The 25,960-nt window shown below is 42.8% G+C and overlaps 2 protein-coding genes across 10 annotated transcripts in view; one reads left to right on the plus strand and one right to left on the minus strand.

Moving 5' to 3' along the window:
- The window catches only part of aopep (aminopeptidase O (putative)), a 53,402-nt gene extending 45,454 nt beyond the window's left edge, over positions 1 to 7,948 (plus strand). For 2 of the 4 annotated variants that reach the window (XM_057034139.1, XM_057034141.1), the window contains 3 exons: positions 2,107 to 2,193; positions 2,291 to 2,437; positions 6,745 to 7,948. In XM_057034139.1, coding sequence (XP_056890119.1) covers positions 2,107 to 2,193; positions 2,291 to 2,431 — 228 coding nt within the window. In that variant the 3' untranslated portion in view covers positions 2,432 to 2,437; positions 6,745 to 7,948. Of the gene's footprint in view, positions 1 to 2,077; positions 2,194 to 2,290; positions 2,438 to 6,744 lie in introns of those variants that run through there. The other 2 variants (XR_008950751.1, XR_008950752.1) reach the window with 2 other exon arrangements.
- Positions 7,431 to 25,129, minus strand: fancc (FA complementation group C). Of its 6 annotated transcripts, none has more exons than XM_057034146.1 (15): positions 24,980 to 25,129; positions 23,044 to 23,226; positions 21,188 to 21,275; positions 20,694 to 20,788; positions 16,946 to 17,050; positions 16,791 to 16,855; positions 16,479 to 16,658; positions 16,188 to 16,344; positions 13,892 to 13,947; positions 13,624 to 13,723; positions 12,798 to 12,873; positions 11,471 to 11,585; positions 9,733 to 9,907; positions 8,707 to 8,925; positions 7,431 to 8,622 (listed from the first exon to the last, which is right to left on the minus strand). In XM_057034146.1, the coding sequence occupies exons 2-15, from the start codon at positions 23,212 to 23,214 to the stop codon at positions 8,452 to 8,454; spliced, it is 1,773 nt and encodes a 590-aa protein (XP_056890126.1). In that variant the 5' UTR covers positions 23,215 to 23,226; positions 24,980 to 25,129; the 3' UTR covers positions 7,431 to 8,451. The 6 variants fall into 6 exon arrangements, with proteins under 6 accessions (XP_056890126.1, XP_056890124.1, XP_056890125.1 ...); XM_057034144.1 differs by having other exon boundaries at positions 23,044 to 23,245; XM_057034145.1 differs by having other exon boundaries at positions 16,479 to 16,643; positions 23,044 to 23,248.
- Between the last annotated feature and the right edge of the window lie 831 nt (positions 25,130 to 25,960).

A 25,960-nucleotide genomic window follows, 5' to 3' on the forward strand; every position in this document is an offset into this window, starting at 1 on the left:
CTCAGTCATCCCTCAACAGTGGTTCTTACAGTGTCCTGGAAGGCGCATGGTTGCGGCGAGGATCGGCGTGCGGATTAAAGTGCGTGTGTTGTACGTTTTAGTGAAGGCAGATATGGGCCTGACCTCGAGTACGCAGTCAGCACGAGTGACCGCGTCTGTGAGCCGAAGCATGGGTTTGCATGGTGTGAGATGGAATGCGTGACTTTTCCCGTGAGCCTCATGTGATGTGAGACGCAGCGCCCCTCCGCACACGCGCATCACGAGCGCGCACGAACATATATGCGCGCGTCTGCGCTTCGCAGGCCATCTGGAAAAACACTAGACACATTGTCCGCTTGGGCAGGTTAGCGTGGCCCCTCCAGTGACTGCAGACCTCCCTGGACCTCCACAGCCCCTCTATTTCCATGCAGAGGTGAGGACGCGACAAAGGCCAAATCAAAGCGAGCCCTCGCAAATCAAAGGAGCCAAGCTTGGGTGGCTTTTCAACACGTAGATCCGGCAAAAAAGGGAACATGAAACAAAATGACGATCCAATTGTATTAATTTCCTCCAGAAATGCTCCAACAAATCTGTTTTATTTCAGCTTAAATTGTTGCCATGATCGATTTAAGATGAAGAGTCCATGCTGTTCTGGAAAACGAATTCAATCCGTTCAACTGTTCAATATGTTGCAAAAAGGGGATTAATAAGCTAATGCTTGTGACATTGATTTTCAGCAGCAGCACAGCCGCGGCTGGTTTTGTGGAGCAACGTCCTACGTTGGTATGAAAAGGTTTTTCGGTGCCCTCCTTGAAGATAATGATAAAAATGTCTGAAGAATAGGTTTGCCTCAGAGCTGGAGGAAAGAAATAAATTGTCTCTATAGAAGTCTCTAATAAACTGCAGTCCACTATCGTTCAGATAAATACTGCCGTCCATCTGTGCTAGCGTAAACCACCAACTTGTGACTATGTGAAAATAGCCCATTTGATGCTTTTTTGTTTCACCATTTCCCATAAGGGTCAGCAGTATTTGTCAGAATTAATTCATCGATACACTTCTCCACAGTTCTAATGCTGAAATAGTCAATTAGTCACTTCTGGTGTCCAACAGAATCTACACTCATCATTTTCCCCCCTGGTGTAAATGTTAGAAGGCGCTGTAGGGGCTATCAGTCGATGTTGGTGATGGAGGGCTGGGTAATAAATGAAGGAATGTCACTGTTATTGCATGTGTTGTCAGAGAGAGAGAGAGAGAGAGAGAGAGAGAGAGAGAGGCCAGTGGTTGGAAGAAGAGCTGGAGCAGACAGCTGCTGTGCTCCAGGGCTCTCCCAAAGAATGTGACCCACACAGGGAACAGCTGCAGGGGCTGGACGGACCAGAGGGCAGGCCCAGAGCACCGATGTACACACTCACATGCACGGCTGTACTCATAGACAGACGTGTTGCTGAGGCATGGAACACCTTCATATCCTTGATGTTTGATCAGGACTGATCAAGAGGGGCTGGAGAACCTAAAGTAAAACCTCCTCTCAGGTAAATTCAATCGGCCTCTCTGCTCTGTGGCATGAGAACGAGTTCGTGTTCCAGCCCCGCACAGAAGCCAGAGCTGTTCGAATAAAATCAATCACCAAAACTTTCACGCTCGGCTGCTGGATGCTCCCAAGAACTAGTTTATTATCCCGACTGCGCGGAGACAGCTATGAAGAAGAGCCGCGAGAAACGTCGGCCAAGAGAAACTGGCGTGTTTTAAAGAAAACCCGTTTTTTTTTCTTCAGCCTTCTGGGTGTTTTATAACTCTTCTCTGAGAGCGTTCACATGCACAGTGAATACAGCGCACGTCCTCACCTGTGCGCAGCCAGCCGTGCGCACTCGCAGCAGATGAAGGAGGACAGCAGAGGCGAGGACGGTGCCCGCCTCTGATCTCCGCTGTAACCTCGGCAACAGAGCTCCTATTGATTCTCTGGGGGAAAGGCCACGCATTAGTGTTCACACACATGCACGCGTACTGTAGGGAGGAAACACAACTCAGAGTTTTAAGCATTTAGAACTTTCAATTCTTTAAAATATCGTGCAACCTAAATTATTCTTAACCTCAGGGTCATTTCTCTGGTCCTTCTGCGCTCAGGTGCGACATCGCTGGTGTGAGCTGGTGGTCAAGCACGCGCACACAAAGGCGTACGGAGACGTGGAACACTTCCTGGTTCATGACCAGGTAAATATGCCCCTCTTGGTTTTAATGCACGATGATGTCTCATTTTGATATGGCATTTAAGAAATAAGCTAATGTGTTTCATCTGTGTTTTTCTAAGGCCATGGGTGTGTATCTGTACGGCGAGCTGATGGTGCAGGAGGACCCTCAGCAGCAGGCCCTGGCTAGTCGGTGCCTCTCGTTGGTCCGAGAGGAAATGGACCAATCCGCACGCAGAGTGGTGGAAGAGATGGTTCTGTGATTGAAGGTGACGTCTCATTTTCCATAACACACACACCATGGAGTACAAATGACATCAGTGGGTCTGAAGAGTGTGAGAGACTTCTGAAAATGTGGTTTTAGTTGCACCAGTGCGCAATAACTGGGATCATTTCATCACATTTCCTTTTTTTTTATTTATAATGTCGGTGGTGAGGGAGTCCAGGTCAGGGCGGTCACTGTTATGTGTGCTTCACATTCCTGTCTCAGCGCTTTGACAATGCAGGTTTGGAGACCAGAAAGTCTTTTCTGTGGCTTCACAGCAGCTTCGTCAGGGTGCGTTTGTCAGAGAAGGAATTCGGGAATGTGTTTCTTAAACAAACAAGAGGAAAAAAGGGAGAGAACGGGTCAGCGAGAGCTTTTGGAGGGGCTCGGGATGTTCTCTGCTGTTGTTAAACTTGAATTTCCTCATGTTTGTGCATTTCTAACTGCAAGCTATTGAGCCTGGAACCTTTAAACATGACAGAGCAGTGATTTAGATAAATTGAAGACAAGAGCAGGAAGGGAGGACTGGACTGAAGGCAGGTCTCTTTGAATGGTGCTGCTTTTATGAGCATAAACCTTTACCTAATGAGAACAAACAATAAAATAGTTTTGGACTCAAGGAGTCAAGTGGAGAAACCCAACTAATCTGAGATTAAAACAAGCACAGCAGCAGAGTCGGAGCGTGCGCAATATTGTGAAATATTCTAAGTTAGTTGAAACGCTTCAGAGCCAAATGTTCATGAAGAATGACCCTGCTGGATATATTTTGGCATCTGTGTGTCTGACACATCGCCAGAGGTCACAGAGACTGAGGAACATGTGCTGATGCTGTGTGTGTGTGTGTGTGTGTGTGTGTGTGTGTGTGCACGCACTCCCTGACTTGGATCTTTACAAATGAAGTCATCTCATGAGCAGTCGATGTTAACCTGGAGCTGGAATATGGGACTCTTCTAAAGAGAGCATCACTTACAGAAGTTGTCAAGATCCAGGAACAAAAGTATAGTGTGTTATTATTCCGACTGCCGGGTCTCACAGCAGAATCAGTTCACGGCTGCACGTTAGCATTTCATGTCAGAGAGTTCAACAAGTAGGGGCGCAAAAACAAGGCGTGGGCGACCTTGGTCAGCTCGAGCTGGAAGAGGTGTTGCTGAGCACCGCTCCCTGTCAACCCGAGCTACCGATATTAAATGGTTTTTAACTCTGAACGAGCATTTTCAAGACGGGCTTTTATCTCCTGACACAGACGTTTCATCCGTTTGTACAGGATGTGAAGGGCTTTCCAGATGAGTGCTCAGTAGCTGGTTCAGCCCTGATAAATCTGGCACACACACACACACACACACATACACATGCGTATGTGTGACACCTGTCTGCAGTTCCTCACGTCTCTTCCCAGTGGAACCTTCTTACAAGTACAAGAGGAATGACAGACTTTTAGAAAACTTAAGGAAAGCTTTAGAGAGAGAAAGAAGCATTAATAGATCAGAACCAAGCCAACAGCTGTAAACATCAGTGTGGGTGAGTGGAGCGATGGTCTCCTTCCAATTAAAATGATGGATGAACTGCCCGCCGCTGCCTTTTGTCACACATGCACACACACACACGCACACACAGACACACGCGTTCTTTCACACCCTCACACAGACCTACAGGACAGTGGGAGACGAAAACAAGTCTGTCATGGGACACTCCCCGCCCGGTGGTTTCAAACCTGAAAAGCACAACCCTTTTGGTCTCTCCTCGTCTTTTCTTCCCTCCCCCCTTTCCTTGCTCACTCCCTCATTCTTTTCTTTCTCCGGTACATGCCTCTGGAATCCCACTTGATCCGCTTAATGAGGGGCATATCACTGGGTTAGCCAAGCGTGGCGAATGAGAGGGGAGGAGAGGGTTATCCAAGGTAAAAAAAAAAAAAAAAAAGATGTGTAAGTGTGAGCAAGGATCCACAGGTCTCATCCTGAGTGGGCTCTGAAGGAAGGGAGGGGATAAAAAACAGAGTTGGAGCCGTTTTGTTTTAGCTGCTGCAGGTGTTGGACTGGACTCGAGACTGTAGTCAAAGCCCGTTCTTTCATGTCTGGGCTGTGAGGGTTCCTGGCGTGCTGATTTGTGACTTATGATAAAATCACATTGCCAGGGATTACCACACAGCCCAGACCCAGTCAGCTGCTATTAAAAACCACAGCCTCCCACACAAATATTCCAAACCAAAGAAGACATGGGAGGGGGGGGTCCTGAAGAGTTTGCTCGATTTAGTTAAGAGGATTGATGGCTCGAGGGGGATGGAAAAACAGGATGACGAGTGAGCTGCAGGCTGTTCTGACTGGGGCTGTATCCTCTCTCCAGCCAGGCACAGAGCTTAGCTGATTGGTGAACAGTGATTGATTTCCTCTTTGTTCACAGTGGCTAAGTTCTGCACCTGAGGAGAGCATGACCCAAGACGAGCGCACAAAGCAGGACAATGAATTGCTGTAAAAGAACTGAGATAAAAGAAAGAAACCTTCCTTTTAGGTCTTTCCAGTGGATATTGTGGGCCCAGTCCTTTCCCCCGTCTCTTATCAGATTTTCCCCCTTTTCTCCTGCATTTTTCTATTTGGCTCTAACCTCTGTCTAACAGCTCATAGATCCACTTGCATGTCCATCAAACATTCCACAACATTCCTGAATGAGAGGAACACGTTCAGAACACATCATTACTAATGAGGGACCCTGCAGCCCTCTAGTTGTGTAGCATAAAAGCTTATTTGACTATTGCTGCATGCTCCATTTTCTATATTTTTAAGCTACAGTTTGTATTCCTACCAGCAGGAGGAGCTGATTCTAGCTTGTATTTGAACACACAACTGGCTATTTAAAACTTAGATTCATTCTGGGGTCATGAGGAGGGTGCTGGAGCAGGGTCCATACTGGATGTGTCACTAGCTCATTACAGTGCCTGATATGAGTGATTGTGGGTTGAGTACCTTGCTCAAGGTGTTCTGGCACCTCCCCTTACTGCCATGTTTTGTCTGCACTGGGTCTTGAACTGAGAACCCTCTGCTCCACAGCCTGAGCTGCCAGCCCCCCCACCAGCCCGAGGAAGTTGAGATGCACAGATCCACAAAGCGGAGCGATGCTCACGGAACACAGTTCACCACTGGATGAGACCAAACGGGCGCAGAAAGATGAAAACTTTTAATGATTTTCAAATCGCACCTTCGGTTATGGATGTCAGTTCCTTTTTAATTGGCCGATTTAGCGCTTCTGTGGTGGATGTGCCGCGTTGCGCACGTCTGTTGTTTTTTTGGTCCCAGAATGAACAAACGCTCCAGTTCTGTAAAACACCCACTGACACCTGGAGGAGATGGTTCGTCAGCTGGGCTGAACGCACATTGTTCCGAGCTTTGCTGAGGATTCTGCTGCAGGGTTCCCAAATTAGTCCAGATGAATCCAAAACATCAAAGCGATACCAACTGCCAGCAGCTTTGGCTCGTTTCACTCTTGGTGCGTGATCCAACAATAGAGATGTTTTGGAACTGTTAATCTCATTTTACACCCAAACAGTCAATAACTGCAACCAGATTAAATGCGAATTTAATCTAGTGGTCGACCATTGTTACTAACTGGGTACAGATTCCAATTCAAAGCCATGCTAAACTGTCTGGAGCTCTCTTTATTCATAAAATGGCAGCTAAATGAGGACGGATGTGTAAATTAAAAATGAGGGCCATGTGGAGCTGGCCATTTTTTAACCTATATATAGGCCTTGGTAAAAGAGTAATGACCATCAAACGTCTGTCAATGCGAAGAATCGCTGGTAGGGCATGATTAATGGCAGCGTAATGGGGTGGAAATTGAGCAGAGCAGTTCTAAGCAAAAAGCATCATCGTAAATAAAGCAACTGCAGCCGCCATCCTGCAGAGGACGGCTCGGTGTTTAATGTTGCTGCGCTGCTGGTAGCGTGTAACACCGCCTGACACGAAGCCAGAGTCGGTGGAAGGTGATTTTACAGCTGCTGCCCGGATAAAAGGAAAACGTGCTGAGACTCGGTGACAAAGAGAGCTTTGGGCTCGGCTTCCTGTGCCTACTGAGCTGATATGCAGTTGTACAGAACCACTGGCTCAGTTCAGCAGGAACAGGAGTCCAGTCCACTCACCAGCAATGCAGAACACACTGGACCTGCTCTCAACAGGCCGGAGTATCCTCAGGACAACCAGCAATCTGAGGAAACCTGTTAAGAACGTTCCGGTTCTTGCTTGTGTACCGGTTGGATACAAACTGTTCAACACAAATCAAACGCTCTGTAATGTTCAGTCCGCATTTATCTTTCTGTTCCAGGTTGCTGGCTACAGGCGGAGATGACAGGAATTTGGCACCAAAGGGTGTGCGGATGTCCAGCGCTCCCTTCCTCTTCCGCTGCAGCAGAGGGGACGCCGCGCAGTCACTCAGCAGAAGACGCTGCTCTTTAATCCCCCAGCGAGACCAGACGGAACAGCGGCCCATTCAAAGGCACAGGAGCTGCTGGCGGGGGAACAGATACGGGCGGGTCGTTGTCTGTGGCCAGACCAAACATTGTTGACCACGTCGTGCTACGGTTAGCTGAAGTCCTGCACTGCTGCGTTTCTCCAGGTTTTGTCCGTGTTAGCCAGAGTTTATGGGGTGTTTAGTCTGCAGCTGGGAACTGGCCCGAGAGTTTAGACTGGAAATACTTACACTGGACTTGTTTTTCACGTTGGCCAGCAACAGCTGTCTGGGCATTTTGTCTAATGTAGAGTGAGAAAGTTTCATGTGATGATATTTTAATAAAGTTTCCCTTTTTTTGTTCAGAATTTTGGTAATGATGGTTGAACATCTATCTGTGGTACTTGTGTGATTTAAAGGAGAAAAGAAAAATCAGAGCAAGTTTGACATATATTCAAGGTGTCAGGGGAAAAAAAAGAAATGAAATCATCAAAAATGGAAACATTGTTTTCTGTAAGGGCTTAACATAAATATACAAGCAGCAAAAACATTAAGACTCCACATTCACTGTATCTAAGCTGAGCTTTTTAATGCAATCAGAAAACTTGACACAATTTTGTACGTCATCAACCAGACACACAAATCTCAATACAGTTCCATACCTTCCAAATCTTTACACAGCCTTGACATATGTCGATTCCTTTCTTCAAAAATATCCATTCCATCTTGTAATACGTAAACATGTCCACAAATGACCGTAAATGGTCACAACAGATATTTCATAGCATAAATTACAGATGGATCAGTAAAAATTGATCTTGGCAGAGAAAAAACAGGCAATATTTGTTTAGATGAATGCATTTTTGGTGCCGTTGCTACAGGATGACGGTCCTCCTTTAGTTCTCAATAATTCCCAGGGTTCCTAGCGGCTCTCAATTTATTCACACATGCAGCTCTATTCCAGAAGATCTGCATCACAAATCTGTTTACACCCAAGTTGATGTCTGTAACGTGCCAATTCCACCTGTACGGTCCTGTTCTTAATTTAAACTTTAAAGATAATAAACATATTAAAAACGGTGCTGAAAGACTCCAAATCCTTTTGAAGACCAGCACGTGAGAATGAGGCTAAGTGCGTCTTCCAAGTGATGCTCTGGTTTCATTTTCAACACAACCCTTTCCACTAAATTCCACACAACTTTACGAGATCTTGAGTTGCCAGTTCGCATTTCCAACAGAATCTGCTGTGGCTCTGATGCACCCCCCCAGAGAAAAATACTGGAACATTTTTGGAAAGGGCTGCACGTGCGAATGGGGCTCGAGACTGAAATGATTTAATAAATGTGTCAGCAGAGCGACAATCAGGAGCGTGTGGGAGTTTCTTCCATTCTCTGAAACACCTGTCACATGTTCAGCACTTAAATGAACAGTAAATACAGAGCAGAGAGATTTGAGTGACATCACATCTCAGCACCACCCTTCCTGCCGTTCTGCCTCGGTGCTGTGTGGATGATCGGCGTCTGTGCGCGAGGGTGTGCGTGAGGGTGTGCGCTCCCACCTGTTCACTGGCCTGTGCGTCTGTCCTCAGCAGTGTTGCTCTGTGACGTTCATGTGGGTCAGCGTGTGTTGCAGCTTCTGGACCCTCAGTTGGACTCTGTTAGTGTCACTTGATAAGTGGCGTCCTCGGTTTAGTGAAAGCTCGAGTGAGACGAGAACGCGGGCTGCTTCGTTAAGAAGCCCAGACTGGTCCACCACCTGAAAACACACACACACACACACACCATTAATCTTTCATGAATGTTTCTAGCCATTCAATCACGTAAAAGATGATTTCCTCACCATCTGTAAAACCTCTGCTGATCCAATCAGTGACTGCCGGGAGAAAACAGCAAAGTTGACCAAGAGGTTGATGATCAGTAATGTTGATAATGACTGTTGCTGCTGCTGTTGTGCTGGTGACAGCAGAGTCATCACGGACTGCAAAGAGCCAACAGGCAGAGGAGGATTTAAGGGCGAAAACAGGGCGCGTAGGTGGTCCAATGCTTCTTTGGCGTGACCCTGGAAACACACGAGGCGGCGGTTAATTCACAGACCGCACCGGAGTGACAGCGATAGTTTTATTTCCTGCGAGTATTAAAAAAAAAGACACGCTTGTAATCCACAAATGTAGAACACAAGCTGGTGTAACGCGAGTGCACGGTGGGGGAGGCGATGACGGGGTTTACGGGAGGAGGCGGACAAGTGGGAGACGGTGAGATGAAAACTCAGATCGGCCGGCGAGACGCTCGCTGGGAAAAATCAATACGACATCACCCTTTTCACCCTGCACCACTCCCATCTCTCTCACCACGCTGCCGTCTCATTCTCTCCCCTTCAGAAAGTGCTCGTTAATAATTCAAACCTTAATGTGTTATTCTGCTTTTTCTCTATTTGTTCTGAGGCTTCAAATGACAACCCACCTTCCAGCGTACTTTCATGATGTTCAAATAAAACAAAACCTCAAAACGAAGCTGGACGATTGACGACTGACAACAATGCTCCCATCGCCTGCTACAATGAGGACGTTTTTAAGTACAGTACAATGTTATTAGTGCCGCTGGGGCTTATGGGAAATCAGAATAACATTAAGAAAGCAGTGAGATTGAACTCTTAATAGAGCAGGATGTGCTTGTAATCTGAGCTTGTTTTGTTTAGGAAGGCAGGGTGACCTTGTGTGGGATTTTTTTTAGCCATTTATCCTCCGGGGACCCAGAAAATCTATGGAAATTTTAAAACGATGCAGCAAGTAGTTACTGAGATATTTGGGGTGTATCTTCAAGACTATTATTCATACCAAGAGCCCAAAATTTAAAATGTTCATCTGACCAGTTGTGATGCTCTGTGATGCCCTCTGTTGGTCGGGTGGTAATAGAAGGTGAACAGCCACAAGAGGGGTCCGCAGTCCTGGGTTTCTGAGGTCACCAGTAACTGGGCAGTCAGCTGTACCCAGTGGACACACTGAACCAGCAGGAACCAGGCTTCAAACACCCCGTGGTGGCTCCTAGAGGACAGGAGACCATGTAAGAATAGTAGAAAAAGGACAAGGAGCCAGCAAAGGCTCTTCTGGGTTTCAGACCCTTGCAGGGCTAAAGCCACCGTTGGAGAAGCACATCCTGCCCCCCACACACATCATTTAATCAAATGTCTATGCTATGTGGAGAAGACTATGAGCTGGGATTATATATACTCCCAACTGACACCTCTACAAGCTTGAAGAACTAGATCATTTTTATGGTTTCGGTACCTCGATCGCCCCACATTGAACCCCGTTCCAGCTTCGGATTTTCCATGGTACCAGTCACATAATGCATTAATTTCTCATTCTCCACTACAGCCCTTCCAAATGATTTAGGGAAAAAAAGGCCTCCGTCATAAAACAGCATTTAATTCATTTAGAAAGAGTGAAATGACGAGTGTTTGCCCATGAAATGCTGGAGAGTGTTTTGGCAGTGAGATTAGTCTCACCCCATTGGCTGCAGCAGCGCTGGATCAACCCAAGAAGATCAGCTTTACATAGATCTGAATCATGTGAGTGAACCTTGTCGTTTGCTGCACCACACTCATCTCATCATAAATAAAGCAACAAACGGAAACGATTGTTAACTTCCGCAGTATAAATTAAGACTTAAACTAAGCCTCTAAATGTTCCATAAAATGACGTGGCTTAATAATCCGTGTCTATTTGCATTTAGACTACTTCACTCTATTTATTCAGTCCTGGAGTGAAATACTGGGAGGAGGTCCGGCAGAAATGAGGGTGGGATGGGAAATCGCATTAAGTGAGACAGCAAAATGGAAAATCTGAATACAGCTGAGATATTAGTCATTCAACACCTGCTACAGCTTTATTTCTTAGACTTCTTTTCCATATTCAGCTGTTTCTTGGCAAACATGGCATCAACATGCTGATAAGTGGAACAGAAGAGATCCAAAACGAGCCAGTGACCTGCAGTTAGGCAGCAGATAGAGATCTCTTCCTCACATTTCACTAATGCCATCATTAGAGCTCTTTCCCCGATTCCCCACTTTTCCACGGGCCTCTCAAATGCAAATGGCGGCTGCTGGGTTTACCCGCAGCGACGCGACAGCCAACGTTTCCACCACTGGGCTTGGAGGAATGTTTTGGGGGGCTTTTGCATGGAGCAGTAGTGGGGATAATGGGCCCCGTTAAAGACCACAGCTGGATGGTATCAAGTCAACCATCTCCACCAGTGGGACATCAGCAGCTATTTGACCAGATCTCCAAACCTCTTTCTCTGAATCTAATGGTCATGCTAATTTGTCCTCTTCCACAGTCTACTTCCTCTCCATTCTTTTTTTTTTGAATTTTTCTGACTCATTCTTGCTGGGCTTTCCTTTGTTTTCGCAGCACTTTTCTCCTTCCTCAGCTAATAGCTTTTAATGAGCTCTTAGAGGAGCAATGAGGTGCACCAGGACCTCTCTGCAGGGATGCAGGTAGGAAATGTCTGACAAAGCACCCCCACTCTGGATACATCACCACTCAGGCATTATGCTGATAGAAGCATCCACACATTAACACGTTCGCTCAGCAAGCCATTCTCACTTTAAGCAGCTGCTTCTGCTCCCGTCTCTGTCATCCTCCTCTTCCTCCTCTGTCAATCTCCTTAATGAATCACTGAGCCACTTCAGGTGATGTCTCCACGCCTCCTGATGCATCTCTGCAGCGACAGATTCAGTTCTAAAGTGACTGTTTGGAGCAGGTACCTTACACATCACATTAACAGCATGGCAGTTATGATAAACAAGGAATTCAAGAGAAGAAATCTTGCTGTTTTTCCATCCAAAAAAGTAAAAAAGCTATAAAGATATATTGCAATTTTGATTACAAGAACACAAAAAAGCAGCAGGTATTCACAGACCTGCCTGAACCAGGGAGTATCATTACACCATAAAGCCTCCTTTCAAGTTCATTTTACACATTTTTGGAACTCTTAAAGACACCAATTGAGTTTTTACACGATTGGCGGTTGCACTGTATTATTTATGGTCCACTGCACGTTAGGTTTCTTCAGTTTCTATGATAATTAGCCTCCAAGATTGTTTTCTCACAACACGCATTTCACTAAATGTCAGACTACATTAACACACAAAATGGCTTCATAGGGTACCGCTATGTTCTAAATGAAGCAAATATTCCTGACAGAGGACTGTTTTCCAAGCAAAACTGGATTAATTACTACAAATTGGGGAGTTTATTATCCAAACTGGTCCAATTTGGGTTCTGTCCTAAAAGGTAGTGCGAAGGTAGTGTTTAAATCCAAACTACGGTACCTGACACTTCATGTGGAACAAATGCAAGATTTCAAATGCTTCATATCCTGACCCAGATTTGCCTTCAAAGCAGATTTTAACAACACATCATATACAGTGATGAAAACAAAAATGCCTTTGAGCGCACCAACATTGCAACAATTAACACAACGTTCTGCAATGGTTCAAGTGTGTCTTCAAACATCTCCATTCATGTAAATCATTCCTGTCTGCAGTCGAGTCTGGGCAGTGATAAGCGCTGTTCCACTGTGTCCCCGCACTGACCTCCAGGGTAACTCTTCAACAGTAATGTTTCCCATACATCCGCATGTAGGATTTACTTAGTTCGATAGTTAATAGAGTGTTTCTAATAATATACCTTGGTTGCACAAGACGTCCGGATTTATATTGGGCATTGAAAAACATTAACTATAATTGATGAGAACACCAAAGACACAAAATCATCCATTCAGTCTGCAGCAGGAAAAGCATGTTGACATAATGTTAAAGAATACCTGGAGGAAATTCTTTCCCCTCAATGCTGGGTTTTGTGCTTTGTGACAGCGCGAAATGCACAGAAACTCCTTCACACACATACACGCACACACACACACACTGACCTGAAGGCAGGGTCAAGAGAGGCATCAGCAGACTCTGGGGTGACTGTGGGAACAAGGCTTTCAAAGGTACACTGTTCTGAAATGAGACAATTTTTACCGAACTTCCTAAATGTAACACTCCTAGCTTCAAGTCATGGATCACAATGTTCTAAAAGCATGAAGAAAATGCTATTATAAATGTGGGGGCAGAGTAATAGCATTACAGTGGGTACTAAAATTTAATGTAGCATGTAATAGATAGCGTGTAGTCCTGCGTGACAACAGCCATTAAAACTGTCTACTGAAATATATTCTGCAACACTGCCATCTAGTGGTTATAAGTTAAAAACTGATATTCTCCTAATGTGTGCGCCAAATAAATCACGAAATTCACAAAAACACGTAGACCCTATGAAGGAAGACATGCAAAAAAAACCAAACTGTGCCATTTTGCCAAATTAGAGGTATTTGATTACAAAACAGACAATAACATGCGTGCCAACTGCTGTGAGCTGAGATAAAGAGGTGAAAAAGCCAAGTGCAGTTAGCTCCTGGCTGGGAATGAAGTGATAATGACATGGAGAATGCCTAAAATGAGGCCTGCAAAGAGAAAATTAGTATTCATCATGTCAGTGTGAGTGTCAGCTTGCAACAAAAGGAAACAGCTTTTTTTTATCCACAGGCTGTGACGAGGGAGCAGAGTAATTGCACAGCTGTTCTGTCCTGTGGTACTGAGATCATCAGTAGGAAAAATTAAAGCAGCACATTAAAAGAGGTGTGTAGATTATATTATTTTATGATACATTCCATAATTGGTGATGGCTTATTGTAAGAAATCAAGACCTACCTGATGCGGCACTAAGGCCAGTTCCCTGAGGAAACATCTGGTAAATGTGTGAATGAGACAATGAACAGATTCTGCCCTTTCAGCTTGTTTGAGGAAAGACCTGTGGCAGGTGCACGCACACACACACACACACACACACACAACACACACACACACACACACACACACCACACACACACACACACACACACACACACACATTGAGTGAATCTACAAAAACTGTACTTTTGGATAAGTGCACAGAAAATGATAGAACAGCAGCGCTCACCTGAAGATGTCATTAACAACCAAAAACATGGAGCAGTGCTGAGCACAGGCTTTAGGCTGAAACACAAAACAAAATGTCAAAAGGTGTAAAAGGTCAATTCACCAACGAGTTTACCAAAATAGCATAAGCGGTAACCCGTTACTAACCACTAGGTGTCACTGCGGGTCTATCTACAGTACTTGTTTCCTGATCTCAATCTTCATCAACCACTTGCTCACTCTCTCTCTCTTTCTCACACACACACACGCATACACACACAAACTTAAAGCAGCCAAATATACACTTTTCATGTGTTTTAGATTTACCATTTTGACCCCCCAACACAAACCTTTAACAGCTGCACTGCTCAAGACTGCTCCTCTCTACATGTTTATTTCTTGTAGTCCCTAATTATTCACGTCTGACCCTCCCACACTTTTATATGGGGACACATGGTTCACTAAAAGAGGACCACATGTTGTCTACCATGCAGACTTTAATGCTGATGTGTAATAGTTTTTAAAAGGCTGCATTAGGCTCTACAATCAACTATGCAACATAACCTTTCATTCATGTAATCATTTTAACATCCATTTTTGTGAAAATAATAAAAATGAATGTTAAAACCATATGGGAATTACCTGAAATCTATTGTTTGAAATAAAATGGAAATGTCATAAACAGCCCAATTTATTCTTAATATCCTGTTAATACAATGTTCCTAAACAAAAGCCTACCAGTAACTGCATTTTTTAAAACATTTTTCCATTTCCATTTTTCCTTTTTTCTCCGTCACCATGGTCCGTATGTGTGTCTGAAAAATGTCATTTCTGCCCTAATGAAAACAGATGAGGGGTTCTTCGAGCGCCTTTCTTCATACCTTACCACTTACACTTACACAGCAAGGTCAATTACAGCACACAACAAACATCCTGTTTTTGGCAAAAAAAAATACCAGGAAGTGAATGTTTATTGTCAGATCTTCATGAGGGGGGCAAGACGAAATGAGGAATGTGGTCCTAATTTCTTGTTTCCCATTTCTGGAGGAGAGAAATCTAGCATTGGGCCTTTCGCCTCTCATATATGCACATATGCACAAGCGGACCTCCTCACATAAATGTGTTTGAAAAGCACATCTGATATCCAAACAAGCTGAAGGCCAAGCGAAGCCTGAAATGAATGCCTCCCACCTTCCCCTCAACAGACACGCTATACCAGATAGCAATATCATAAACAAAGCATGGTGACCTCAGGCATGTCTGTCATGGTTTTATGCATGCACGTGCACGTGTGCAAGCCAGGTGATTGTGGGAATAAACAAGCAGACCTTTGACGAGAAGCAGAAACAATCAATAATTGCTAGCACACGTACATTTTTTTTAAAAATTAGCTGGTTTTTCAACTTCTTTTAGCTGGTATTAAATGTGAGGGGAGGTGATGAACTCATAAAAATATATAGCAATAGCGTTCAAGCATCAAGTGGACCATCACTTCTGGAAGACAAAAGTACGATAAACTTTAGGACCGGACTAAGGTAGATATCGTGGTTCCGAAGAGCAAAGCAACTGGAAACAGGTCGGAAGGATGGGATTCATTTTAACGTTATAAAGAAGAAATTGTGTAGAGTAAAGGCATATGGCTATGGGTGCAAGCAATCTGCATTAAAGGGTTGAAGATGTCACTTTTCTTCAGATGGCCACTAGATTCGGAAAGATTAAATATCTGCTTTTGGTTTTCTTTAATGTATTTTCTTAATAGTGAATGGGTTACACTGTTTGTTCTTCCAGTGGGTTTTAAAATACTATACATGGAATCACAATGCGCACAATTACAAAAATAACTGCCGTTGTTTGCTCATTCTTGTGGAGAAACTAGTTTTCTCTGCATAAATGTGTTAGACCAGATGTAGGGATGACAGAGTGAGTGCCACAACAAATATCATAGTTAAATAGTCACCCAGTTACACATAGCCCCAGTACCCTGGAAGCCAAATGATGTGCGATGGAGAGTGGGGTGAGCCAAATGATGTGAGATACACGAGGAGCAAAGCCAAATGGTGTGAAAGAGTCGGGAACAAATAAAAGCCCACCGAATAAGTACGGAAACGCGTGTAAGAACCGTGTATACGAAAACATTACCTCAACAAACGGACAAGATTTACATTCAACATGTCGAGTTTCGTAATTTACAAAGAAAGTCGGCACGCACGGAGCACTGATGTGACACTCCGTCACAAAGTAGATGAATAAATGCTCAAATAATGAACCCGGGACAGTCTCTGGACATTTGAGGTCGTACTGCGATCAAAATGACCCACCAGCAGTGCCTGTTCCAGTAGCTGCTCTAGTTTCTGTGGCGAGGACTCGTTGTTGGCGAGAACAGATTCTAGCAGCCTGAGCACCGCCTCCTCCAGACTCGGCAGGTTATGATACCAGAGAGAAATGATGCCCTGCTCCTCCAGTAACAAGCTTTGTCTGCAAATACACATTATTTATATTCCCATCTCATGGGACATGATTGAAGTCTGTGCCTGAATATAAAGTAAAAGTTGTTAGTAATCTCATGTCAAAAGGTTAAATGATCTCAGCAGTCATGTGCCACGCTGTACCTGGAGTGGGCGGAGTTAAGAGCATCCAGGAAGTCCTCGCTGAGTGCTGCGCTGATGCAGGATGCTGGTCGCTGTAGGAGTGTATTAATGAGAGGAGCAGCTTCCTGACATGTGACCAGCGGGATGCAGGACTCAGATACGGCCAGAGAATCATCATGTGGACACCTGCAAAATGATAAACTAGTAATTTGATCACCAAAATATTATACATACATGCTAATTAGAAATCTATATTAAAAATGCTTTTTTAGACGCATGCAACAAAAACCTCATCCTACAGCTGTGTTAACATATAGATTATTTTCTTAATACCTTTGATTTTTGTCAGCCAAACAATTGCAGTTCTTTTCAAAGTTTTGTTGCAACAGTGCCAGCCTCTGCAATACAAAGAGAGTAAACATGCAGGTTTTGACACACATGATTGTATCTCTTATGTTTTAATGCAGGCAGTAATTGGGGATCAATACCTTCCTCAGGACCCCCAAATGGTAATCTTTAGGTGCCACACCCATTTGCCTTATTAATGGCTCCACTTTAGCATCTTCTTCAGTTACCAGCTGACACAACACCGTCTGTAGGAGCACATGAAGGCAACACAAACGGATTAGGCCCGTATGCAGTGCATCCATAACAGCCGACGAGACTTTAACACAAACACCGAGATACAATAGAGGCTAATCAGTTACTGGGATACAAGTCGTCTCTGCTGCTGCTACACTCTGGGAACCACATGAATATATAAAAGGCATTCCAGCGGGAGAGAATGTATGGAGGGCATATGAGCAACTAAATGAACATAGTTAAGTCATAAGGGGCCTCTGTTATCCAGGGGGGGTTTCAGAAGGGGTCCTCTTAAAAACCCAATTAACAATCTTTTGTTGTGATCCTCAGCTGTGAAAGCCCTACAAGATAATACAGACACAAATATCAGAACTCTTAACCTTTTTATGTGTTAAAAGAAGCTAAATATTTTGAATTTCTTATATAAAATGGCTTACACTGTCAAGTAAGGACAAAAAAAACAGGTGGGAAAGAGTTATTTCATATTAAACGTCAATGTCAAAACTTAACGATTAATAATTGAACGGTTTGCACAAACAGTGCTTATTGGTATTCACCCAGATGTGCGATGAAAACGTATTATTTTGAATTATGGATTGATTCTGCCCGGTTTCACCACAATGAGTACTTGTGCTGTTACAAGCTGGAAATAGTGATCCAACAGAAACAGCAAAGGCCTCACATCCTCATGGAACATCTGGTTTTACAACTTCAATGAGCCAGAACTCAGAACCATCCGCACCAAAGAGACAGCACGGAGGCACCCTTTCTAAATTGTAGATTAAAAGGAGATGAAGAGAGAAATAGATCAATAAAACAACAAGAGAAGGAGAGAAGGGGGCTGTAGTGGTGATGGTGGAGCTGTGTGGTTTCTTTGGCCAGGCTCTACAGCACACCGAGATGCTTACCCTCCACGTAGACTCACAAAAGTACCCCAATTACTACCATCTGAGCGCCCTCAAACCCCACACGCATACAAAACCGATCACACATCCCGTTCATGGTACGGAGACAGAGTAAGGCTGGGGGACAGAAGAGGAAAGATATGGTTAGAAGGAATGGTAGCGACTGGAACCCATGGCTACGGCTGCATTTGGAGCGGAGATAAAAAGGTTATATTGGTCTGCAGTGGAACTCAACAAAGGGAAAATGGAAAAGAAGGATGGCAAATAACTCAAAATGTCTCTTATGGGAAAAAAAAAACAGTAACCACACTGGCTTTGGGGGCTTGGATATGCTACTGCCATAAAAGTGAACCCTCTATAAAACTAAAATTAAAACAGAGGATGTAGAAAAATGCAAAAAGCAAAGACTTTGGCTGGTTTTGTTGCCTGCCTGTTAACAATTACAAACCCATGATTAAGCTCTTGCAAAACCAATGACAGAGTGAAGTATAGCCTCAGATGGTCAAAACAAGAGAAAAAAGGAAAATGAAGTGCAGGAAAACAAGAAATTATTAAGTCTGCTATATAATTAAAAACACTGGTCCTACATATCTACATATAAGAATGCATTAGAGAAATTGTTTAGCTGAAATATGACATTGTAGAAGTTTGTGTATTGTAATAAGCCTGACCCCCATCACAGGTTTATGTATTTCAGAACACAGGACATAGAAACACCAACTACTCAGGTTATGTTTTTGATCTGAAGGCTTTTTTTAGCTAGTTCAGAGATGCAGAACTAGAGTGAAGTAGGAATGGTAGCGACTGGAACCTAGCATGCAGGCTCGCTAGGAACTAGCGTGCAGAGCTAACATGGCCCAATAGAAAGATTAAAAAAGGCTGAATCATCTATAATTTCAACAAAATCATCTAATAAATCTAAAAAGGATGCAAGCAAAAATCCCAAAACATGTCTGGAAACTATAAACTTTCCAGATTCTCTGGGGCGGGCTGTGGTCGCCTTGATTCAGTTACACTTCAAACATTCAGCATCAATCTGTCCATCATCCTGCCCCTTTAACGCTGAATTCTCATGCTTTGCTTCTATCATCGCACCAAAGAGCAGGACATGTTGCTGCAGCACTGTGTGGTCGCGTTTCTAACACGGAACAGAGAGAAACAGACTGTTGGATCTAATGACTATCTGACAGTCCAGCAGCTTTGTGGTTGTTCCCTGGATTCGTTAGATCCGACAATCAGATGTGGAGAACAGAGGAGGGGTAAAGGGAAGATGAAAGAAAAACAAGAAGAGTGCTACATATTAGATCACTACAAAAACGTGGGTGTGGATACCCAGGGTAAAGCAGCAATAACACGAACACAGGACCATACATCAGACCACCATTATACACTGCAAAAAAAATAACAGGAACACGCCTCAGATCTCCATAAATGAAACATACTAGTAAAATCTAATTCTAGTGTAATTTTTTGACAATGAAAAAATATTTAAGAGCAATCTGTGGAAACCTAAATCACACCAGAAATGATTAGGGGAGGGAAATGGTCCTGCTGGTCACATCATTACTGCTTCATAACTGGAAAGGTTTATATCCAGTTTGAGTTACATTGTGATGATTTTGTGTTCTTTATTTTCTTGTAGCATTATATTATAGAGGCAACAAGAAACAAGAAAACAAATGTTTGGGCGCAAGTTCAGACAAAACTAACAGAAAACAGGCTGCATTCTGCATTCCAGGACTTATAGTTCAACACAAGACAGACTAGAGGAGACAGAGACACATTTTCATCAATTTTAGAACCATCCACCACAGCTCAAACCCCGTCCAGATGGTTTGAGCTGTGGTGAAGTGTTTTTATTATTTGGGGAAAGTAAAATCTTCTTTAGAGAAGGAGGCGGCAGAATGTGGAGAAGCTCACACATGTTTGTACTGACTGAACAAATTCAGCTCATAAAGTTCTGCATTAAATTTAACCCTTTATGGGTGGTGTGTAAACACTTCCGATTAATCTTCAGTCCAGAAACAGCCCTTAGTGGCCAGTGCTTCCATATGTTGGTGATACAGTAGATACATATGCTTAATCATGCCTTGGCCTTTATACATTAGAATTCTTTATGATGACATACTGTACTTTCTATTCACATTTAGAACTCTATTTAAAAGAATGGAAGAGCTCACAGCCACTCATACATTCCCTCCTGTGGATTAAAGACCATCTCACAAATTCAAGGATTATCTCAGAGAAGCTCGGCGTTTTATTAGAAAGTTCGGATCTTTGATTTTGTTTTGTTCCGTTTTACACATTTGTGGCTTAAACGTGCATATCAAAATAAGCATTATAAACATACACTATTGTCGTAAAGTATCTGTAGAAGATAGCACATAACATGTTCTGTATGTATAAATGAACATATAACATATAAATCAATACAAATCTGTGGAAATATGGATTTATTTTTCTAAAATTCAGTGCAACTACTTGCTGCTGGGGCTCTGCGTTCAAAGTTTAATAGTATTCATTAAGCCAAATCTTAATTACAGACCATTACTCTTTGTACTTCATAACCACTCAAACTCCAACCGCCCAGCACATCATACCGGTACTTTAATTAAGCTGGCGTCTAAGGAGACACTGCCAGTAAAACCAAATCCGTACTTTTTTTGAACTCCTCTATATAAAGAATAAAAAAAAAACACTATTGAAAATGTAGCAAGTGAACAGAAATATTTAATAATCTAAGCCATACCCGTATCCATTGGTTTGCTTTTCTTTCCACAGCGCTGCCTGGGTGCTCTGAGAACAGACCCCACAGACACTGCAGCAACAGGCTCCTGCTAGAAGCTGCAGACAAAAAGCAGCAATTATCACAGCAGCCTAAATGAGAACAACATTCTTGATATTCCACTTTTAAAATGGAACCTTCTGGAACTGCTTTTTCCTATAGCAACATTTTGGTACCTGGTACCTTTCAACAGGTACACTTGCCTGAGGGTCCATTATTGGGATGCAAAAAGATGAATTAGGCCATTGCAGACACACAAAATGTAAGTACTGTCATACACTGTCTTTTGCATCACTATTTGCAATGGAAACACTCTGTCGGGGCCAAAGGAAAAATGGGTGGGGACCACGCAGGATTACAAGTTTTACTAGACTATAAACACATTTTCAGCAAAGTATAGGTGTCACCAGTCTTTAATCTCAAGCATATGAACCGTCTAGTACCAAGCACACACTCACCATCAGCGGTGACAGAGGGGATCCAGCACAATCGACCCAGAAACTGGCCTATGAGGGGCAGCCTCTTCATGGTTTCTGTTGTGGAAGCCTTGGGGAGAGAACAGAGACAAGCACAGATGCGGCCTTCAGGATCTTTGAGTTAGGAGCAGGCAGGAGGCAAGGCCATAAAAAAGAACATTCTATCATTGCAAATAGTCTTATTTATATAGTATTTCTGTTTGTATAGCAGGTTTGCACTATTTTGTTATCTTTGTTTCTTTCATGTCACGTCAGGGACACCCTAGAAATGTTTTCTGTCTGTCTGATTTAATTTTCATTTGAAAAATATGGATTGCATCTGTAGGAATAAAAAGAGACTAGATAATACACCTTTATTTCCATTACATCATACCTCTCACTCTGTTGGAATACAACATAAAGAACACCCTTTTACAAGCTGAAAAATACCTACAGAAAATAGATGAGGGGTGACGTATTATCTTTACAAGCCAGTCCACATATGCGTATGTGTAATCTTTCTATTAATCTCACACTCAGAGGCTATAATGCGTTACACCTTGGAGCTCAGCAGAGAAACTGACATATTCCAGCTCCAAGCAGTTTCAAAGGATATTTTATAATCATTCTTAGATATTGATTTTAAAAGGAAAGCTAAAAATTAAGGTTTTTGCAGGAGTTATACAAAGGAGGATATTGTGGAAGTGATATTGCAACACTTTATACACAACTCTTAGGCACAGAGTAACATTTGTGGACTAAGGGAAGTCTTTAAGACAACTATAACAGTCAGACTGACTCTTTTATGAATGAGATCACAATAATGGGAAGCAGCACAGTAACAGATCAAGTAGAGTTTGGCTGAATGTCCCACACACAAAAAACAATACACGCATAGTACAGACAGAGGTGCTAATTCCAGGTAGATCAGTCCAAAAGGACACAACTGAAATCATGCATTGCAGAATATAGTCAAACTAATCGGGTCAGATTTACCAAACAAAGTTGGAGGAATGTTACCATTGTATTGCAAGTTTAAAAACACAGGAATAGTAAAATGTCTCAATAAACTTAACGCATATGAATAAAGATGGCTATGAATCAGGGCATCCACTGTTCTTTTAGTAACAGTATGAAGCTATTTAATTGAATTCTAACCCAAAGAAAGCTATTTTGACTTGATTGTATTGGTCGATAATCCTCCAGGGAATAGTTCAGAAGATGTAGAGATTAAAAAAAAGAACAGCCAGTGAATGTTCCTGGCACTATTGTGTATCAAGATGTTATGTTAACTGGGAAGTACTGGGGTCTGTAAAAAGTCTGTAAATGTCACCAATTAAAATTCACATTCGTGTCAAAACAGATTTCTTCGGTGAGACAGCGTATGAAAAAGACCTGCGAAAATTTGTCAAAAGCAAGCAGCAAAACAGAAAGTGTTAAGGTGTAAATGAAGAAGTTATGAGCTGGGAGGGAAAAAATACACTGAAATCACAGTTGTGCTCCCCTGCTGTCGTCTGCAAGGTTACCAAATTTGCTGGAACTGATATCGGGATACATTAGGTTAGCGCTGCGGGTCCCACTGCGGCTATTGCCTGACTAACTCAACACTGCAGAACTGCCAGCCAGACATACACAGCTCCTGCAAAGCACAGAGCAGCCTCTGTTAGCGGGAGCCTACAAGCGCTGGACTCTGTTCACGCCGTGGTCGGGATAAGAGCGTGAGTGTGACAGACCTGCGGGCTTTCACATCAAAAGGCTGTCTGACCTTCCTCATTTAGTGTAAATGAACTTCATTAAGCATTGTAACTGAATCCATCCCAATTTGTTAAACACATAAATCTATTTTCATGATAGCTCACCATACTGTTGATGTGTTTGAGGAGTTGCTGGGTAAAATCCCTCAGTCTGCTCAAGTGCTGGCACGTGTCCCTCTGAGTTTCAACAGTTTGAGCCTGTCCCCAAGCTACTGCTTTGTCCAGCCAAAACTGCATCTGCTGGACCGTTACCAGAGGATCTGCAGAGTCTTCCATATGGGGCTGTTGCTGCAACGGAAACATCCTGCTGCTGGATGACAAAATATCTTGAAAAGTGGGGAAAAGTTAAAGACAACTCTTTGATTATTGCTTCGTAACACAGTTTTAACTTCTACTCAGCACAGTTTCAAGCAAGAACGCAGTGTAAACTAGCAGTTGTACAATAGATATTCAGAAACATTAGCTGCATGTGTAAATATTTAAGTGAATTAGAAATGGACATAAATCTGCAAAAACAAATGTTGCTCATATCATCACACAAGTCAGCAGAGGCAAGAACTGCACGACAGGATGATTTAGGAAATAGGTCCTGTTACAACAACGATCTAGCTAATCTAGGTCTTTCTCCCACACAAACAGAGCGTATGTGATTTTATGATGGGGGAAAACATGTGGGGGGTCACAGCACTGTGGGTGTGTAAGTGTTGTGTCTGTGAACCTGAGAATGGTGAGCGCATGTGTGCTGCGCTGTAATGAGAAGGTCTGTGCGAGACACGGCAGGGTTTTATGATCACCTTGCTGCATACAATTTGTTTAATGTCTTGCCATCATCTCTGCTGGAAAGCCCCCATGTCTTGCTGATGTGAATTTAAAAAATGCTCATTTTCAGAATGGAAAAAAAACAAAACAGTTAAATTAGGAACAAATGACTTATCGAGCTTTGCTGGTTGCTCGGTTATCAATAGAATTTAGGTGAAACCAAACCACAAGCTAAATACAAACACCTGATCCTTAATCTCTATCAAATATAGCTGTGTGTCAATCCTTTAGTTAAATAAATGTTTTAATAAAAACATGTCATACAAGCCAGCCAGTCAACAGCAGCTCTGTTGCTGGAGCAGGAATGAAATTTGACTGGTCAAATATTATCTCTGAACATTTATGAAACTAAGGTTGTGGATTTTGGGTATGTTGAATTTGCTGTACCAATTATGAGGTTGTTGACATTATTTCTGCAAAATCAAATCAGTTAAACGTCACTTGCTACATGTTTACTCTTGCTTATTCTAAAAAGACTTTGAATTAAATTACTGCGGATTAAAGTGAATGATGCCTGGACGATGTTGTGCAAACGTACAGTATTGATAACTACAATTTAGCCCGACAAACTAAAAATCCTATCTCAATAACGTAATTTAGACTTGCAGAACAAAAAGAAATGAACACATGTTCTGCATACTGGTTGCAGAGCCAAGAATGGACTGAGCATCTGAATAATGTTAATCATGTACTTTCTTTATCTTCACTTAAATGCTTTTCACATCTGATTTTACTCTAACAGGATGAAGCACTCAATTATATCGCGTTGGATGTTTACGTCAACACAAACACAAAACCAAAGAACATAAAATGATTTAGATTCGGGATTCTTGAATCAGAGCACATCAACTGAGCCAAGTGCTCGTAATTAAATAATTTAAAACAAAGACCAATGAATGTCAGTGTAAAGACTCGGAATGTGCCTAATTGCCTCCTTACGCGAACCTATGATGCAAACACCACGTCACGCCACACGATGCCAGTATTTCCTCCGATTTACAAATGTGACATACCGTGAAAACGGTTACACGTACTTAAAGTACACAAAAGCACCCGTAAATGCAGCACTTGAAAGTTAATCAAAATAGTCTCGACTTTATGAACACACGGGGTTCACACCTTCATTTCCCATTAACTTTAATTCATAAATTAGCTGGATAGCGTGCTAATCGCTAATCTTCATATACATGTCTGCTAATGACAGCTTCGAATGTGGACTTACATATACAAGACTTGCAGTCAATAATTCGAATCCTTCATGGAGTAGACTTCATTTTTGCGAATCAAATGAAATTGTCTTAAGCCTTGCACACCATTTTTACCCCAACATGCCTATAAAACAAAGTTCCCTCTTCTCGGAGCTCTCCGAGTAAGGAGGACCGTCATTGGCTGACAGAAACAGAACCACATGCTCCTCCCCCTGCAATGCCTGCTGGGAAATAGAGTCTCCGGCTTGTAAAACGCTTACTTAGATAAACTACCAGGATATAAAAAGAGCAAAGGTAACCAATAACTATTCAACTGGGGTATGTCCCAAAATTGAAGGGGAGAAAACAAAAAAAAATGAAACAAAAGTAAAATAATCACAGTAGAACTATATTATTAAATGGCTGTGAAAGTTATGCAAAATAATACAAGATACTATTGTTTGTACATTTTGCCCCATTGCTTTAATAATTCATTAGAAAATAACATTTTTCTTCCCTTTAAACATTACGGAAATACTTTCCTTTAGGTAGAAATAAAGTCCTTTACGAGTGATGACAAAACACACAAAGAATGTATCTGATGATGGCAACAATTGTAATAATAAGGTGCTGGTCCATGTTAGCCACCAGATCCACCCTAAATGTTATCAACCAACATGAAGGTCATTCAAGGCTCAGTGTGTAAGCACGATGAAGAGACTGAAATGAGCATTAAGGGTTTTCTGTATAAATTAATAAAAAATAAATGGTAGCCTGCCTGCCTGTTTCCCCGCTTGACCGCTTGACCGCCTGCCCGCCTACCTGCCTACCTGCCTGCATGCCTGCCTGCCTGTATGCCTGTCTGTCTAGTAAAACCATCAGCAAATGAGGTTTGGAACAAAAAATGGGATTTAAGGAAGGAAAAACCACCACATAATCTTCAAAAAGTGGATTCTGATGCCCAAAGTAGAAACCCACAGAGTGATGTTTTTGCGTTCTATGCATGTCCATGTGTG

Source organism: Takifugu flavidus, chromosome 5 (genome assembly GCF_003711565.1).
Source record: "Takifugu flavidus isolate HTHZ2018 chromosome 5, ASM371156v2, whole genome shotgun sequence".
In the NCBI taxonomy this organism is placed as follows: domain Eukaryota; kingdom Metazoa; phylum Chordata; class Actinopteri; order Tetraodontiformes; family Tetraodontidae; genus Takifugu; species Takifugu flavidus.